Below are 19,004 nucleotides of genomic sequence, written 5' to 3' on the forward strand. Positions count from 1 at the left end.
AAGTCTAAGCTGTGCTTTAAATACCTTAATACTTGTTTAATGGCTTCCCAATGATACATTAAGGGTTTGCTAACATATCTGGATAACAGATTAAGGGGTAAGACAATATCAGGTCTAGTCCAATTAGATATATACAAAAGGGAACCAATAACTGATCTGTAAAGTGTATTATCTTTAAATTCAGGGGATGATTCATCCATGTTTCTTAGAAAATCGGCTTGCATTGGAGTATCACAAGGTTTAGCATCATTCAAATTACGTTTATTCAGGAGTTCTATAATTTTATCTTTTTGAGATAATTTAAATCCTTTTTTTGTCTTACTGATTTGAACTCCAAGATATTTATTTACTTTTCCCAGTGATTTTAAAGAAAAATGTTCATTTAGTTTTGTTACAAATGTATCTCTTTTCTCTTTATGTTTTCCAATATATAAAATGTCATCCACATAAATTAACACAAATTCTAATGAGTTACCTTCTTTTTTAACAAAGAAACAATTGTCTGCAGTTGTGGCATTGAAATTCATAGTTTTGAGTACATTGACCAAACATTCATACCAACGTTTGCCGGATTGCTTTAGTCCGTACAAACTTTTGTTCAATAACCAAGTTTCATTTTTGTTTGTGTATTGGCTATGAGGTGCACTTACATATATCTCTTTATCAAGCTTTGCATGTAAATATGCAGTTTGTATATCATATTGAAAGACATCAAGATTAAGTGCAGATGCTATAACTAAAGCTGTCTTAACACTCTCAGTCCTTACAGTGGGAGAGTATGTGTCTGTGTAATCCTCAGGATATTTTTGAGCGTAACCTTGTGCAACTAATCTAGCTTTATATAATGTGTTGCCTTCTTCCAGATTTTTAATTTTGAATATCCATCTGGTGCCTATAATTGTTTTGTCCTTAGGTGCAGGAGTTGGTGTGAATACATTTAATTCTCGCAAACTGTCCATTTCTTTGGCCATGGCTAATTCCCATTTTTTTCTTTCTTCAATGGGGAGCTTTAATACTTCCTCGTATGTGTTGGGTGTTGATGTTTCATTATTCATGTACATTATGTAATCCTTATATTTACTTGGCACCTGATTTCTGTTACATCTGATTGTTTTTTCTGGTTTGCTATCGTTATCGTGTAGGTATCTTGCTTCCTTTTTGGTTAATGAATCTGTTTTTATTCTGGGGTGACTATTCGTCCATGTTTTATTTTTGTTTTCATGTATGTTGTGATTGTGTTCTTCTCTTTCTATTTTGTCTTGATATTTAATGTCTGTCTTTGTAATTGGGAATATCTCATTAAGATGTATCTTAGACCAATTGGCCTGTTCATGAAATACAGCTGTTCTAGAAATTATGAATTTGTTGTTATTATCAATAAATCTGTACCCTTTTGTGCCTGTTTCGTATCCCATGAATCTAAGTCTTCTGGATACGTTCTCTCCTTTACGTCTCAATTGTTTTGGTATGTGTACATCCGCTGTGACTCCAAATATGTGCATGTGTGTTATCTTAGGTTTTCTATTATACATTAGTTCATATGGTGTTTTATTTATGACGCTGGACCAAGTTCTGTTTTGAGTATAATTGGAATATAATAAGGCTTCTGACCAGAATTGTTTTCCTAAGCCAACATCTTCTAATGTGCATGTAATCATGGTTTGTAGTGTCGAGTTTTTTCGTTCTACCACTCCATTTTGGAATGCAGAGAAAGGGCTAGATGTGAAGTGTAACATTCCTTTGTCTTTTAACCATTGGGAGAATTCTTTTGACATGAATTCAGATCCCCTGTCTGTCATGATTTGTTTTATTTTAATATTGTGTTGTGTTTCTACACATTTATAAAACTCTTTAAATTTTTGAAATGTTTCATCTTTGTGTTTTAAAGTATAGACAAACCCATAACGACTATAGTCGTCTACAATAGTTAGAAAATATCGTTTTTTATATGTGATTGATGGGGTTAATGGACCAACTAGATCCATATGTACCAGATCAAAAATGTGGTTAGATGATCTTGTTGCCCTTTTTGGCTTGGGATTAGTTCTGAGTTTCGAGGACTTACATACTGAACATTCCAAATAATTTTTACATTTTTTTATTTTAACACCTTCAGCATGTTCAATCATTTTTTGTACTACAGGAAAACTAGCATGTCCTAACTTTCTATGTAATATATGTGCACATTCATCGTGAATTGGTTTTCCAATTGTAGGTTTTTTGTTATTGAGTGTATCACCAATAGATGTGTTTTTGTGATTATGGTTTGTTTCATGTTCCTCATTATCACTATTGCTGTTGTCTTCATTCTCTATGTTAGTGTCATCTTCCATGTTTGAATCAATATTGTGTAGCCATTTTTCTTCTGTGATTAAATATGGTAGGCCCCCTTTGATAACTACACTATCCAAATTTGTTTTGTTTTTCTCTAGGACTGCTTTTCCTTTTGAGAATACTATATTTATGTCAGAATCTCTGCTTAGTTTTATTACACTAAGTATGTTATGTGGTATTTCTGGTATTAATAATACCCCCTCTATTTTCCCTAGACCGGGTAAATTTACATTTCCTCTTCCAATAACTTGGACTTTTTCTTGATTGGCTATCTTAATTACAAATTTATCTTCTATAAAGGAAGATAGTATTTTTTTTGTCATGTGTTGTGTGATTAGTTGCCCCAGAATCAATGAGCAAAGCATTATCCCTTGAATTCTGTATGTTAGTTATATTATGTTTATCTAATCCATTTAATGATCCAGACTTTCTATCTCTTGAATTATCTCTGCCCCCTCTACGTTCTCTAAAATTAGGTGAGTTTCTATACCTATATCTATCAATAGATGATTGTCTGTTATGATATCTGCTCCTATAGTCATGTTTTTGTCTTTCTCTAAGAAATTTAGGACAATCTCTTCTACAATGTTCTTTGGATCCACAATTATAACATTCAATTGATTCTCGATGTTTTTCTTGAAATACTACTCTCTTAGTTTGTCTATGTTCTATGTGTGTATTGCAGCAGCTTCTTCTTAGATTATCTTCAGCTATTAGCTTATTTGATAAGTTTTCTATGGATAGGTATCCCAAATTAGTTGTGTCTAAATGTGATATGTAGTTATCCCATGATGAGTCTAATGAATTAATGATAACACTTTTCATTGTTTGGTCTGATATTATTTCTCCCCTTAAATGTAGTTCTGCTCTGATTTTGTTTAGTGATATTAAATGTTCACTTACAGTAGTCCCAGGTTTTATCCTGGCTGAGAAGAAATCTTTAGACATTCTTGTTGTGGTTGCTACGCTTTCACTATGAAACAATTTAAACATGTAATGAATAATTTCTGAGACAGTCAGATTATGCTTAATACTATGATACGTAGCAGGAGATATACTAGATATTAATAAGTAGAATGCTCTGTGGTGCAGGCAGTCCAATTTTAGAGTCCAAGGTTTTTTGGGAGGGTTAGTTATGAAAAATAATAAATTCTCTTTTAGAAAAACAACCTGAAGTTGTTGACACCATTCTTGTAAATTAATACCATCTATTCTCAGTTTTGGGAAATCATTGGGCAAGTTCCCAATATTATTTGTTCCATTACTTACAACTGGAGGTTGTCCATGATCTTGTAAATGTTGATAGTTGCAGAATGGTGTAGGTATGCTCGCAATGAGTCTGAATGGTTCTCTCTGTTCTTCATGTCCTCCGTAGTTGTCTGCGTGTGTTTGCGCATGCGCGTTGCTCATTTCGCTTCTGAAGCTGTCGGGAGAGGTTCTCGCCGCTGCAGCTCCCTCGTAGTGTTCTTCCTCCGATGACTCGGTCTCCGGTTCGATCTTGGGTGTCCAGGTGATGACTGGCGCTTGCTTCCTTTCGCTGAAGTTGTCCTGGTTGAGGTCTCTGGCTCCTGGAAGCGTCTGCGGCGTGGGGGAGTATTTGCAAGGTTCTCTGGGCTCAGGTGTTGGTGTTCTCGCCGTCCGGATAGAAGCGGGTAGATTCTGAGACGTTTACTTGCTTGCCTGTCTTTTCTTTATTCTTTGATCGGCAGCTTGTAATTTTTTGTAATTTTTAAATTTGGACCAAATGTTGCAAAGAGAGTTTTCATGGCTGACTCTATTTGTAGTTCGATTGAAGTTTCTTCGATGTCTGTATCAGATTCTTCTGAAGAGTAGATTTTTTCTTTTTTACCTTTCACATTATGTAGGGCTTTTCGCGCCAGACATTTTGAATTCTGTTTTCTGATTGGCTCTGCTTCGCTCATCTTAGTGGTCTGTTGAAACCAAGATGGCTGCATTCGAAATTTTGTGCGGGACCGTTAGTCTTTCTTTTTGTTATATTCTTATCTATAGGCAATTCGCTCACCATTTTTAGGTCTTTAGGTTCAGTTGTTACGATGTGGTTTTCTCTCGCTGCTCCGCTGTCTTTTATGATGTCTTGGAGGTTCGCGATGAGATTTTTGTCATCTTTTTGGCTTTTCAGTAGTCTCAGTATCTCCGATCTGAGATCGTTGTTTTCTATCTCGTTCTCTTCTTGGTCATCAGTTTCATCGATTACCTCTTCGTTGTCTGTAGTGCAGTCTTCAGATTCTTTTGTTATTATAGTTGTAGATTCATCGATCATTTCTTGATCCGTTTCCATCTCTTTATTGTGTGCCCTGGTGTTGGGTCTTTCTCTTTTGTTTTTGGAATTTTCTTTCTTAGGCATGTCTATTTTTATTGAGTCAGTTTAACCATCCTCTGCTACCAGATTGTTGCATAAATTTGAGGATCAGACTCAATAAATGATTCAGGAACGAAGTATTCAAACAAAGTACTATTTATTTACAGTAGGCATTCTATATTCACTGAATGATCGTAGATAGAAGCAAGTGGGAGGTGCGTACATCCTCTTTTATATCAATGAGGCGGAGTAATGGATGGGAGTGGTTACATATGAATACATTAAGAAAGAAGAATAAATTAACCCCTGATACCTTGTGAATATACATTTTCCCCATTTGAGAATAAGGCATTTACTCGTGACATTAATTGCTTTCTATTCTTGATATACTTGGATTTGGTTAGGCTGCTTTCATAAGCATTTGATAATGTATCTGTTTAAATTGACAAATTAATTAAAAATACAAGTTTAGCATGATAATCACATGTTAATAAATTGATCACAGTATGTATAATTGGATAGGAAAGATTTTATGGGCCAGTGTTACATCTCAATTTATTTGGTATCTTTAATAAGATAGAGCCTTGGTAGTACAGTGGTCTAAAGCACCCTGTTATTAAGAACAGCTGCCTGCAATTACTGCAGGTTCGAATCTCGCCAAGGCTCAAGGTTGACTCAGCCTTCCATCCTTTCTAAGGTAGGTAAATTGAGGGCCCAGTTTGTGGGGGCAATAAGCTGACTTTGTATAAATATACAAAAGAATGAAGGCTATTGCTTAGCACATTGTAAGCTGCCCTGAGTCTCCGGAGAAGGGCGGCATATAAATCAAATTAAAAAAAAAAAATGTCTGATAGAAGATACACAGAATTGTGTTCATTTAAATGTGCAATTGTTCAAGTTTGAAAGAGGGATTCTCTCTTTTGGCACTTTTACTTGTATACTCAGGATTCTATAATCCTGAGGAGCAAAAAGACCTTGGAAAGTCTTCAGAGCCCATAATGCCTTCGACATGAAAGCCAGCTGGGTGATTTTGGGCTAGTCAATCTCTTTCAGCCCAACGCACCTCCCAGGTGTGGAAAAAAATAGAAGGAGGAAGGTATATCCACTGCCTTGACTTATTTATAAAAAATTTATTGATTTATAAATAAAGACAGGATAATAAATAATAAATAAGTAGCATAACAAACCTCTATGATAGTTAGACATTATCTAAGAAGAGATTGAATTACAAATAGGTTTCATCTATTTTGGCTAGTATGGCTCTAACTTAAATCTCTTTTGGAATAAAGATATAAAAAGTCAGCATCTTTTAAAACTATTTTTGAAAATATAATTATTAATTACTTTCCCAACCTAAAGGACAATGTCAAAAAGTCAAAACTTCCTAGACGTATGACAAAGAAGAATCTTGGTTGCATTTTGTCAGCATGAGACTGCATTTCTCTCTTACATCATGACAGTTGAAACCGAATGCCGTGTTTTTTTCTTGTATGTCCCATGTTTCAACAGACTGTTTGCCCTGAGGTTCATGGCCTTGACACTGGTTGTTGGTGTTGACATAAGGCACAATTCTGCACTGAGGACTATTGGCTTTCAACTTATCTTTCACATGGACATTTGTATATATTTCCAAGTTTATAGTATTTGCCAACAGAAGCAGTTGCAGTATCTAGCCAGAGACAATATTCTACAGGGTTCAAGAGATATATAATAAATACATATATACAGAATCTTGTGATACTGATCCATGAATGCTTAATGAAAAATCTGATACCTATCAAGTCAAGTCTGATAAGGCCATATGTAAACCTCTTAGAAACAATAGATTGCTTATTACAGAAGAATTAGAACATGTTCAAAACCATATCATTGGAATTAATAATTTACAGAGTTAATTTTGAAGAAGTTTATTAAATTGGGGTAATTAGAACAATTCAGCACAAAAAGAAGTGTCACAACATGAAAATAAAATTGGTATTTATGAGTTTGATTAGAAAATATGAGAAAAGGTAAAATTGTTGCTTATTAACCTTCAGAATTCTTTCATATCTTGTTAATCTGAGTATTTAACAAACCATTCCAAATTATAACATTTCAAAAATTATTAAAGCTTTGTAAGTCTCCCACATCATAAAAGAAGAAGTTAAGAAACAGTTGCTCTTACTTTGACATGATGAATAAGATGCTCAACTTCGTTCACTTTGTAAGTCTCTAGTCCTAACTCCTTAGACAGCCGTAAAACACGATTTTGTGTGGGTCCCACATATGCTCCTCCCAAGTCAACATACTTGACATGCTTATTCTGGTTGAGGGGAGAAAAATAGCATAATGGTAAATGAATATATGTGTCTCTAACATGAATGGAAAAAAGGGAAATGTGTGTCAATGTATCTATCATTGTACAACATTGATAATTTTTTGCATAATAATTACAATATCTTTTTTTCCTGGTCAGAAAGGTAATCTTTTAAGGAATCTGCATATACAACAAGGATAAGATCTTGGCTCAAAGAAGTATGATCCAATTTTGATGAAGTTGTTCATGCTTGGGTAACATTAATTTTTATTCATTTATTTGTTTAACCAGTGTTTATAGTTATCCATTCAGCATATGTTTAAGAGTAGCATATCTTATTTAAAAACAAAAATAAATCCATAAGTTTACATCATAAAAAGACAAAAAACATAAACCAACCAGACATAAATAGTCACATAAATTATTGGGGAGGGGGACTCATCCAAGGTCATATCTTTCCCAAACCCAATGTTTGAATAAAAACCATTCTTTAATGCTCTCCTAAATGCTTTCAGAATTGCTTCCAGGTAGATTTCAATGGGTATGTTGTTCCATAGGGAAGGAACAGCAACAGCACATCTTCTGAATTCTGCCAGGTAAGATAGCCTGTATGGTAGGCCCTAGAGCTGGGGTGTCAAACTCAAGGTCCAGGGGCCGGATCCAGCCCACAGAGGACTTAGATCTGGCCCACGGGGCCACCCTTGAAACAGCGAAGGACCAGCCCGTGGTGCTTCTGCAAGCAAAAATGGAGCTTGGGAGGACTGCACGTGGCCCTCCCTAGCTCTGTTTTCACTGGCAGAGGGTTGCAGGAGGCCGTGGCAGTTGAAAATGGAGCTCAGGAGCCCGTTTTCTCTGACAAAGCACTTGGGCCAGCACAGGTAGCCCCAACATGAGTGATGTTGAGCTGGCCATGCCCACCCTGGCCACACCCACCCCAGGTCCCCAAGATCAAATACAACCCTGATGTGGCCCTCAATGAAATTGAGTTTGACACAACTGCCCTAGAGCATACTGACTCTTTATAGGTCTTACTGGACAGATAGAAAAAATTGAGAACAGGGGCGGGTTCCAAATCCCGTCACTACCGGTTCACTCATGCGCGTGCGCACTTGCAGTGCTTCTGCGCATGTGCAGAAACATCTGGGTGGGTGGGCGGAGCCTCCCGCCCCTGCCACTACTGGTTCGCCCGATCCAGTGCGAACCGGTAGCAACCCACCACTGATTGAGACACAGAGTTCTGCAAATAGCCTAGCTCTATACACGAAGATTTTCATAAGTAAGACCAACAACTGGGAGTGAACTGGTAACTAGTGCAGCTTATGAATTAGAACAGAAGTCACTAACCTTTGTGGCTTGGTGAAGGGGGGGGGGAGGGGAACCAGATTGGCATGCACATACATGCACACAAGTGGCTAGCGGCATGCACACACATTCATATACAGCTCGACTGCAAGTCAAGCTGCATGTGCATGTGCGCCGGCCCGCCACTTGTGCAAGTTGAGCTGCGTGTCGCGTCAGCCAACCACTCACATGGCCCAGTTGTGAATAGGCAGTGGACCAAGGCCTGGAGGTTGGGAACCCCTGAATTAGAAGAGTTACATTGAGCATGAAGCACCAATAACTATCCATGCCACTGTGTCCTGGATCAATTGAAATTCCCAAGGGGTCATCAAGGGCAGCTCCATTAACAGAAATCAAGTCATAAAGTGACTAAGGCATAAGTAGCTGTCAGCAGGCCTTCCTGATTAAAGGAGCAGATGCAACTGGAACATAACATGCAGAACCAATTTGAACAGCAAAATACTGGGAAACCCTATGCTTTTACATTCTATAGTGGAAAATTACACAGACACAGAAAGACATACATACACACAGTACTTACTCTTACTGTGTAAGTTCTGCCTCCAACCCTGTCACGGGCTTCTAAGACTACAACATCCAGTCCTGAGTCATACAATAACTTGGCTGCAGATAAACCTAAACAACAACAACAACAACAACAACAACAACAACAGAAAGCTTCATTGCACAATGCCACAAAAATTTTCACAGCAATTTCAGTATTGCAATAAATAAGCTACAAATAAAAAATGTGAAAAATAACTCGTTAGCATTAAATTAAGAATATAAGACCAAAATCTTAGATAAAGTATTTCCAAATTCTACTTTATTCTAGTTTTAGTTGATTGAATCTGGATGAGACTTTTATTATGTAACTGCCTATATTAGTAATGAAGCTTTAAAACAGATTCTCAGAATTTTGTCCTTCCATATGTTTTCACTTTCACTTTTTTCTCCTTAGTGCATTTCGATAAGTAATGTATGAACTGTCCCTTCTGAAGCACGCTATAAACCTGATATTGTTCCAAGAGCTACAGGAATAACATTGGATTCAATGGACATATTAAAATGTCTAACAATTTGAATATTTAACATCAAGAACAGAGTTAATTACTGTAAGTGTGAAGTACAGAACATCTAGTATTTAAGCTAGTGATTTTCAGTAATGCTAGCATACCTTGAAATTTCACAGGGATCACCTAAGAACTCACAGCTTTTCTGGGCTTACTACTTATGGGAGGAGATGGTCTTTTTCCCAATTTGGAATGACAAGCCAGAAAAAGAGTTCAAACGAAGAAGGCTTGAGAAAGGTAGAAATAAAAAAGAGCTCTACACGTGATAATGCTGATATTGATGGGGATCTGTGATGGTTCCTCCACTTTCCTGAAGCTGCCTGATAAAGCCAGATACCATTCTTTCATTGTAGAAAATTGAATTTTATAATAAATCCAATGTAACATTTTCTACAGAAGAGTTTTTGTCAATATCTGCATTTTAAGTAAAGATAAAGGTTTCCCCTGACCAGTTATGTCCAACTTTAGAGGCTGGTGCTCATCTCTGTTTCTAAGCCAATGGAGCCAGTGTTGTCCAAAGACATTTCCGTGGTCATGTGGCCAGGCTGTTACCTTTCCACTGAAGTGTTACCTATTTATCTACTCGCATTTGCATGCTTTTGAACTGCTAGGTGGGCAAGAGCTAGGGCAAGAATGGAGCTCACCCCTCGCACGGCCCTCGGATCTTGAAGCATGGCAGAACAGCTTTCTAGCTGTCAAGCTCATCGTCTTTAACTGCTGAGCCATTCGGGGGGGGGGGGCACACTTTACCTTAATGAAAAATGTGCTACAATGATCATTTTCAAACATGGAAGAACTTATGCCAGAATAAATGGAAAGACATTTAAATGAATCCAACATTATTGTATGAAAAATGGCACAGAATGGTTAGGAAGACATGGGAAAAGAGACGTAGTGTTTAACAACCAAACTATCCATTCTGGGGTAGGGGTAGGAAGATCAAGAATACACAAAACACTGAAAATTGATCAAACAGCTGGTGTTTCTTCATAAGAATTAAATAACTGCCATCAGAGATCAAATAAAAATATTTTCAACCACTATTGATGGGCTTGAAAAAAAGGGAAAAAATAGTTTAAAAAGGAACATACATGTCTTTAGAAGACTCATATTAAGAATTATAATATAAGTCTGTTGGAATGCAAATATTTTGGCCAAAAACTGTGGCCTCAGACAGATGAAGAAAAAATGCAGCAGCTGTATGCATTAAAATTTTATTGTTGACTCTAAAAAAAATAAATCCAGGATGAGGAAGGTTTATAATGCTACATTTTTAGACTGAAATTGGAAAACTAATAATTGCCTTAATTTATGTTCCAAATGATAACAAAATTATTTTTGTTAAAATTACCTGTAAAATTACATGTTCTAAGTTCTATATTACATGCACCCATACATGCACACACTCATGTGCATGTATGTGCGTATGTGCATGTGTGTGCGCGCACACAGACACAAACAATTTATATGTCCCTTTTCACTCTTATGAGTGGCATATGTCTTCCTCAATCTAGGATCTTTATCAGAAGCATGCAAGACACAGCCCCAAGTGCTCCTACCACTACTAGGATCACTTTGGCATTTATTTTTTTATTCAAAAATATAATATATATTGCCTTATAGTTAAAGCATAAAAAATTAAAATCAGACATTAAAACCAAAAACACACATGTGGGAGGGTCGGGGTAGATTGGGGGGAGGTGGGATCTGTTATTACTCGATCAACCACCTCCATTGCACTGATCCCCAATTGGGACCCCAAGCCAACTGGCAGAACCACATCTTTAGGCCCTTATGAAAAAATAGGAGGGTTGGGGATAACTTCATATTGGGGGGCAAGGAGAGGACAGGAGTAACAGCAGAGAAGGCCCTCTTCCTAGACCCTGCCACACAGGGGTGAGATGGTCCCTCAAGTAGCCTGGGCCCATCTCATGAAGGGCTTTAAAGGTGATCACCAACACCTTGAATTGCACCCAGAAGCAAACTGGTAACCAATGCAACTCACAGAGCCGTGGTGTTACAAAGGCTGTTCTTGGGGCTCCCAAAATTGCCTGCGCTTCCACACTCTGCACCAGCTGTAGCTTCCAAATGTTCTTCAAGGGTAGCCCTATGTAGAGCGTTTTACAATAATCCAACCCTGAGATGACTAGGGACTGAATAACTGAACATAGGGAGTCCTGATCCAAGAAAGGCTGCAACTGGCGCATAATACAAAGTTGTGCAAAGGCTCTCCTAGTCGCAACTGCCACCTGTTCCTCAAAGAGGAATTGCGAGTCCAGGAGAACCCCCAAAATGCAGACCATATCTTTCTGAGGCAGTGCTACACCATCCAGAGTCAAAGATGACAAGTACTGGATCCCGGAGACCCACATACCCAAAGCCATTCAGTCTTGCCAGAGTTCAGTCAGAAGCCTGTTGTCATCCATCCAGGCCCCCACAGCCTCCAGGCACCGCGAGAGTACGGCCATAGCATCACTTGGGTCATCAAGAGTGGAAATATAGAGTTTACTTTCAATATTCTCTCTAGTTCCTCCTTCAGGGTTCCTTCTGATACTTTTCTAGCTTCTCATACTCCTTCCTGATGTTGCATGGCTATATCTATCTCTACCACTATCTTCTGGTCCTTGTCTACTACCATAGTGTTTGGTTGATTGGCCAGTACCTGCCTACCCATCTAGATGTCCCACAAGATCTTAGCCCTGTTATTCACCACAACTTTCTGTGGAACCTAGATTTGGGAGGGTCTAGCTCAGGAGTGTCAAATTCACAGCCCGCAGCCCGGATGCATCATGTGCTGGCCATACCCACCCCATTTTAACAAAGGGGGGAAAGTCGCGACAAGAGTTTGACACCCCTAGTCTAGCTCATATACTGTGTGGATATTCCTGTACACAATGATAGCTACTTAGTTGTGCTTTCAGTGTATGTTGCTCCTGCCTGCACATTACACCTTGCCACTATGTGTTGGACTGTCTCTGAAGCCTTTTTGCACAGTCTCCACCTTGGATCCTGTTTAATGTGGTAGACCCCTGCTTCTATGGACTTGGTGCTCAGTGCCTGCTAATAGCAATAGCACTTAGACTTATATACTTCATAGTGCTTTACAGCCCTCTCTAAGCAGTTTACAGAGTCAGCATATTGCCCCCAACAATCTGGGTCCTCATTTTACCAACCTTGGAAGGATGGAAAGCTGAGTCAACCTTGAGCCTGGTGAGATTCGATCTGCCAAACTGCTGGCAGCCAGTGATCAACAGAAGTAGCCTGCAGTACTGCACTCTAACCACTGCGCCACCGTGGCTCACTGTGGATCTGGTGCTAATTCAATCTAAAATCCAAGTGATTCTGTGGTTCTTAGTGCCCACTGAGCAAAGATCCTGTTCCAACATATTTAGTGAGGAATCAACAACATAATGACAATTATATAAACAAACATAAACACTTCCAAGTATCCAGTAATGGGTTCCACTTACCTTCGCTACCGGTTCAGAACTGTGAGCGTGCACATACGTGCTCACTTCGCGCGCGGGCGGCACTTCTGCGCATGCGCAAAGCATCCATGATGATGTCAGGGCAGGTGGGCGGAGCCTCCCACCACTACCACTACCGGTTTTCCCAAACCAGGATGAACCAGTAGAAACCCACCACTGCAAGTATCATGTATTTTAACCAGGAAAATGGGTTTCATTTAATTGTATGAAAAGGGGAAATATTTATTTATCTATATTTCTTACATTTCTAAATTTATATTTCCTATTTCTAAATTGCCCATCTCCCTAAAATGGCCTTCTACCACCAGCAATTCATATATACTTGAATTTATGTCTTCCAGGCATTTAGTATCTCAATTTCTCTTTGTTTATTTTTATGAATAAAAATGCTTTGAACTTTGCCATCAGAAAAAATAAAAAATATATTTACAAATGCAAATAGGAATAGAGCATTCCCAAACCATAAATTCTGCTAATCCTAATCTAAAATAATCTCTGAATTACCAAAAGTTACTGGGAAAATGAAAAACAAGAATAAGCAAGAAGTTATGAGGTCCTATTTAGTTGTTTGAAATGATGTAGCTTAAAGCATAGTGAAACAGAATATTGAATGAAATATTGTGCATTGTGACATCTTAGTACCTTTAGCATTGATTTTTCCAAGACAAATATTAAATAAATTCCACAAATTGATACGCATAGATTTTATATAAAGGATACAGCAACATTTTGCTTTTTTATTATGTTGGTTTATATCTTGATATATTATACTGTTTCAGTGCAGTGGTGTTTATATAATTCAATTATATAATACAATTAAAGATTATTAATGTTTATTTAGATAGCTTAGACTACTGAAAAGAGAGAAGAGAAAAAAGGTGTTCTATCAATAATAATTACAATTTAACATGTCAATATTACAAGCATAAAATTATTTGGCTTGTTTATACAAAGTTGAATATAACATTAAAAAAAGAACCACTACTATTCACATAAAGTATGTGTTGTATAACAGAGGTTTTTAAAGCTGATTATTTAATATTAATGACTTCATTGTATTACTACTTAGGGTGTGTGCTTGTGTGTGTATGTGCTTGTGTGTTATTGAAAGGGGGAAAATAGATAATGGAGCAAATGTAACAAGATTTAAGGCACCAAAAAGGAAAAGGAAAAAAGGATTTAAAAAGAAAGAAAGAAAAGAACAATAGCAATATTTAGATGGAGGATAAGACCAAGGCTCCAAGCTTTCGTAAGTAACTATGGCAACCTGTTTTCAAACAGCTTCCCCTTGGAAGATTACATTAGAGGAGATTGACATTATAAGGGCTTTTACAGAGCTGCAGATCTTGTTCTCCATTCTCATAGCAATTTATATTAAATTTAATGTGTAACTAAAATGTCAGCCGCCATGACTAAGGATTTCATTTTTTTTATTTGATGACATCAGAATTTCAACCAAAAGATTATTATAACACATGATAGATGGAAAAGTAAAATAAGAAAAAAGTTAAATTCCCCCATATCCGACTCAATTCTATAATTCAATAAATATATAATCAGTTTTAACTGACTGTGCACATGGAACCAAAGAAAACATTTTTGAGGAGGAAATAGGATTTGTTTCATGAAATAATTAGATATGCTCATAAAGACATTTCTTTCATTCTACTATCGCATTTATTCATCCATCATTTGAACATATGCAAAAGATGGAACATGCCAACTGAAATGCTAAATGGCTAAAATTCATTTCTGGTTTAAATCAGTTAATCCTTGTCCACAAAGATTTTCTTAGAAAAAAAAGCAGAGCTTTTGGTCTCTTTTGGTTTTTTTTACTCAATTGTTTACAATGCTTAGGATCTGACAGGGGCTTTACAGGAGGCCCAGCAACTATTCTGGACTTATTTCTCATTTGTCACCATTGCCTATGGGACAGATCCTTTTCTTTTCCTAAGTATTTGTATATCATTTCTTCTGTTTCTTACAGAAGAGCATTTAATCTCACCAGTTTAATCTTTTACCATCAGTATTCTGGAATGGGGATAGAGTAACTTTACCTTCCAAAACTAAATATATCCTATGTAGAGGGTGTCACTCTATCAGTGTCCCAAGTTTTGTTGAACCATTCATGGAATTCTAAATTAATACTACCCTTCCTTGTATATCATTCCAGCTGTTGTATTAGAAGAGAATACATTTTCCAATTAACTGATAAATCCTTTAAAAAACCTTTTTAAAAGATAGGAAAAAGTTATGAGTCAGAAGAAATATAAGGAAACTCTGGGAATAATTAAATTCTGACAGATTATTTCCAAATTAGAAGAGAAATAGCTATGCATTTATTTTATTATTTTATTATATCCTTTGTTGTTTGATATTTTATGAAAATTCTATGATCTATTAGTATAAATAAAATTGTATTGACTCCTTAAACATATAATGAAAGAAAATTAAAAAAGCATTAAATTAAATTCAGTAGTTGAAGGGTAGTTTTAAGCTACTTCATTTTTCCATTATTTTTCTATAACTTTAGTTTAGATTCTTGGAGCATCTACATATCATTTACCGATCAAGAGAAAATTGAGATGCATTAGAAAAATGTAATATCAGACTAATTTTATGTAGCCTTCAAAACCATCTAATGTTTCATATTGTTGCTGGTCCATCTTTCCTCTTCTAACTAATCTATCGGGAATAATTCCATCCTAGACAGATTTTTTTCCATTAGTCAACTTCCTAAGAAAGATGTTTCCCAACCCTGATTCAAAATGTTAATTCCTAAGAAAATAGAGATAATCTATCTTCCTTAAAAAGTTTAAAGGCTCTGAACAGCTTCATACATTTTACTGAAGTGAAGATAAAACACTTGTTCAGAAACTGTAAAACAGCTCATGCACATTTTACACTCTTGGGAAATAGGTTTGCATTCTCTCATATGAGATTTATGTATTTATATATAAGGGAATTGTACAAGTTCAGCTGGGAAAGAAAAACAGATAACATTTGCATTTTTTCTGTCCTTTAAAACAACTCTTAGTTACAGGGTAACAAATAATTTTATTTGTTGAATGTTCAACAAATCAGCAGGAACAATTATCAGTTTTAAAATCTTAAAATACATCATGACAAAATTGAAGTGGGAAAAGCTAGGGCTTCAAAGCTTTATAAAAGGCTCCCTGTAGGAGGATAGGGGCTTCCTGAACTTCATGTTCCATAGGGCAGGGGCTGCACAGAAAGGGCATGCTTCTTAGCTCCCATTAGATGACAATATTTGGAGGAAGGAACTATGGCTCTCTTTTTTTTTTACTTGTGTACTTCAAACTCCCAGAATTCCTGGGAGTATGGTTGGCTCAGGAATTTTAGGACTTAAAGTCCACAAATCATAAAAGGGCCATAGTTCCCCACCCCTACTATAAGTTACAGAGAGAAGAGAATGTGAGAGAAAGGGAGAACAAAATTGGATGGAGAAGGGTTACAAGGAAGAAGTATCCGATCAGGAAAGACAAATTATTTCTAACATTTAGGCCTTACAAGAGTGGGTTATTTACCTATTTATTCTATAGCCGCCCATGTCAACCCTGGAAAACAAACTATTACTTAACCGAACAATAACTATTGTTCAAAGTTATTACATGAATAATTATTTGGATAATTAACATGAATAATAATTATCTTTCTATTAAGTACATTACGATGTGGTGAGCCACAGGTTCCCATCTCTGTTTATTTATTTATTTATTTATTTTATTAGATTTCTATACCGCCCTACTCCCGAAGGACTCAGGGCGGTCAACAGCCAAACAATAAAAACACATACATACAAAATTTAAAAATAGAATAAAATCAAATTAAATAATTTTGGCCCCGACAAATTTAAAATCCCAAACTTTTAAAACCAATTTAAAATTGAATATATAAAATACTAAAAGATATTTAAAATTTTAAAAATCTTTTATAAAAGAGGGGGAAAATTAGGCCAGGCCGGCCTGGTGAAATAGTAAGGTCTTTAAGGCGCGGCGGAAGGTGCGCAGATCCGGGATCCTCCGTATCTCTGGGGGGAGCTCATTCCAGATAGTAGGTGCCCCCACAGAGAAGGCTCTCCCCCTGGGGGCCACCAGTCGGCAGAGAGAAGTTAAGAGTTAAGAGAAACCCTACACGGGTCAGTATATTTTACCAAAACCTTTTCTGATAAATGTGTCAGGAGTTCAAATCAATTACATGCTACCTTGACATCTGAGTCAAATGCTTCCTTGAAAGCATGAGCATCATCTTTGCAGAGACACTAAAAAAATGTGATGCCTAATGGGAGAACAAAATGGGACAGCCCTTTTTATTTGCAGGTAAGACAGCCAATCCTCCTAAGGTCAGGGTTTCTTTTTCATAGCTCCAATATCCATTGATTGCATTACACTGTCTGAGATTTGGATTTAATAACATTGAGATCATTAAAACTGTGAACACGATACAAATAATCAGATTACCGAACTGCTACTGGGATATTGAACTTGACATTAGGCACCTTTATCTCCCTTCCTGTTAAATAATCAATTATGTTTTTGTTAATAAATGGCACCAGAATTATTCAATTTCACATTCCTATTTCTCACTTTCCAAATTCTTTCTTTATCTACTTGGAAGTTGTACTGCCTTTATTTACAGGTAAATTGTGGCGTAAAGAGGAGGCAAGAGGGAGACAACAGATTTGGGATCAGAAATTAATTGTTCAAGAACTTCATGAATTAAATTATTAATTTAGTTCATCATCATTAAATATCATGGAAAAGAACAGAAAGAATGAAAGAATGTTTTTTACTTTTATCCATATGCTTGATGAGATAAATACTTCCCATCATAGACATGGTGGCAGGGGTGGAGGGAGGAATAAGCATTTTTAAAGCCAATATTTTACTTTGTTTTAGATTATTTCATTAATTTCTCTATCAATTCACCAGTTGCAGGAAGAAAGAATTGCAATGGAATCAGTCAACAGTTTAGTTTCCCGAAAATAATGCATGCATTTTAAATATCTAATTTCAAATGTCAAAAATTATAAAATTAGTCATGCAGTTTGTACTTTTACATTGATGTACAAATCAAACTATGCATACACATGTTGGGGGAGGGTTGGAAATGTAATGTAAGAATTGTAACATTGGAGGCCACTCATGTATGTTGATCTGAACAAGTTCACACAGAATAAACTTATGATTTTTCTTACATATGTATTCAGAACAAAGGGCAAAATGGAACTTGCTCACTAAATATATCTTTTTATGTCTCCTTCTTTTCCCGGGATAAGTTTTTATATAAAACATAGGAGTAGTTGAAGTGAAAAGCTTGCACAATGTCCCAAAGTTGCTTTTTCAAAAGGCAACTGGACTTTGTTGCCTTTTGAAGCCCAGTCCAGTTGCCTTTTTAAAAAGCATCTTTGTGACAACTATGATCTGGATGACTGGATGACTGAGACAACTATGATCTAGATGACTGAGACCATAGACATTAAGCTTGTACAATGTGTCCATATAACTCTAGCAATTAAAAACTTTGGTTTTTCCAGAATGGAGTTGGTGGCCACTATTCATCTACCATCAGTGGTGGTATTCAACATTTTTTACTACCGGTTCTGTGGGTGTGGCTTGTTTGGTGGGTGTGGCTTGGTGGTCATGTGACTGGGTGGATGTGGCTTGGTGGTCATGTAACAGTGGGTGTGGCTTGGTGGTCATGTAACAGTGGGTGTGGCTTGGTGGTCATGTGACTGTATGGACGTGGCTTGGTGGTCATGTGACTGGGTGGCATGGCTAGATGGTCATGTGCAATGGTGGGATTCAGGTAATTTAACAACTGGTTTTCTGCCCTAATGATTTCTTCCAACAACCAGTGTGCCAAACTGCTCAGAAAGTTAACAACCAGTCCTCCCGATGTGGTGCGAACTGGCTGAATCCCACCACTGGTCATGTGACTGGGTGGGTGTGGCTAGGTGGTCATAATCCTAGTTCCCCCTACAAGGATTCCTGCATCCGGAGCTTTTGCAATCCCCCAAAGGGTCATAGGAAACCAGATTCCATACAGCTATGAACCCTTAAGGCAAACCAAATACAAGTGATCCTCGCTTAATGGCCGGTTGCTTAGCAAGTGTTCAAATTTACAACTGA

The 19,004-nt window shown here is 37.0% G+C and overlaps 1 protein-coding gene across 2 annotated transcripts in view; it reads right to left on the bottom strand.

The window, feature by feature from the left end:
* The window catches only part of LOC139316631 (amine oxidase [flavin-containing] B-like), an 84,251-nt gene that overhangs the window by 46,527 nt on the left and 18,720 nt on the right, over window positions 1-19,004 (bottom strand). Inside the window, exons 1-3 of one of the 2 annotated variants that reach the window (XM_070943456.1) lie at window positions 9,305-9,353; window positions 8,833-8,927; window positions 6,819-6,956 (exon numbers count right to left, since the gene is read on the bottom strand). In XM_070943456.1, the coding sequence (XP_070799557.1) occupies window positions 6,819-6,956; window positions 8,833-8,927; window positions 9,305-9,353 (282 nt within the window). Of the gene's footprint in view, window positions 1-6,818; window positions 6,957-8,832; window positions 8,928-9,304; window positions 9,354-19,004 lie in introns of those variants that run through there. The other variant, XM_070943455.1, reaches the window with a different exon arrangement.

Source organism: Pituophis catenifer, unplaced genomic scaffold (assembly GCF_029215685.1).
Source record: "Pituophis catenifer annectens isolate HBS135680 unplaced genomic scaffold, rPitCat1.0.hap2 SCAF_4, whole genome shotgun sequence".
In the NCBI taxonomy this organism is placed as follows: domain Eukaryota; kingdom Metazoa; phylum Chordata; class Lepidosauria; order Squamata; family Colubridae; genus Pituophis; species Pituophis catenifer.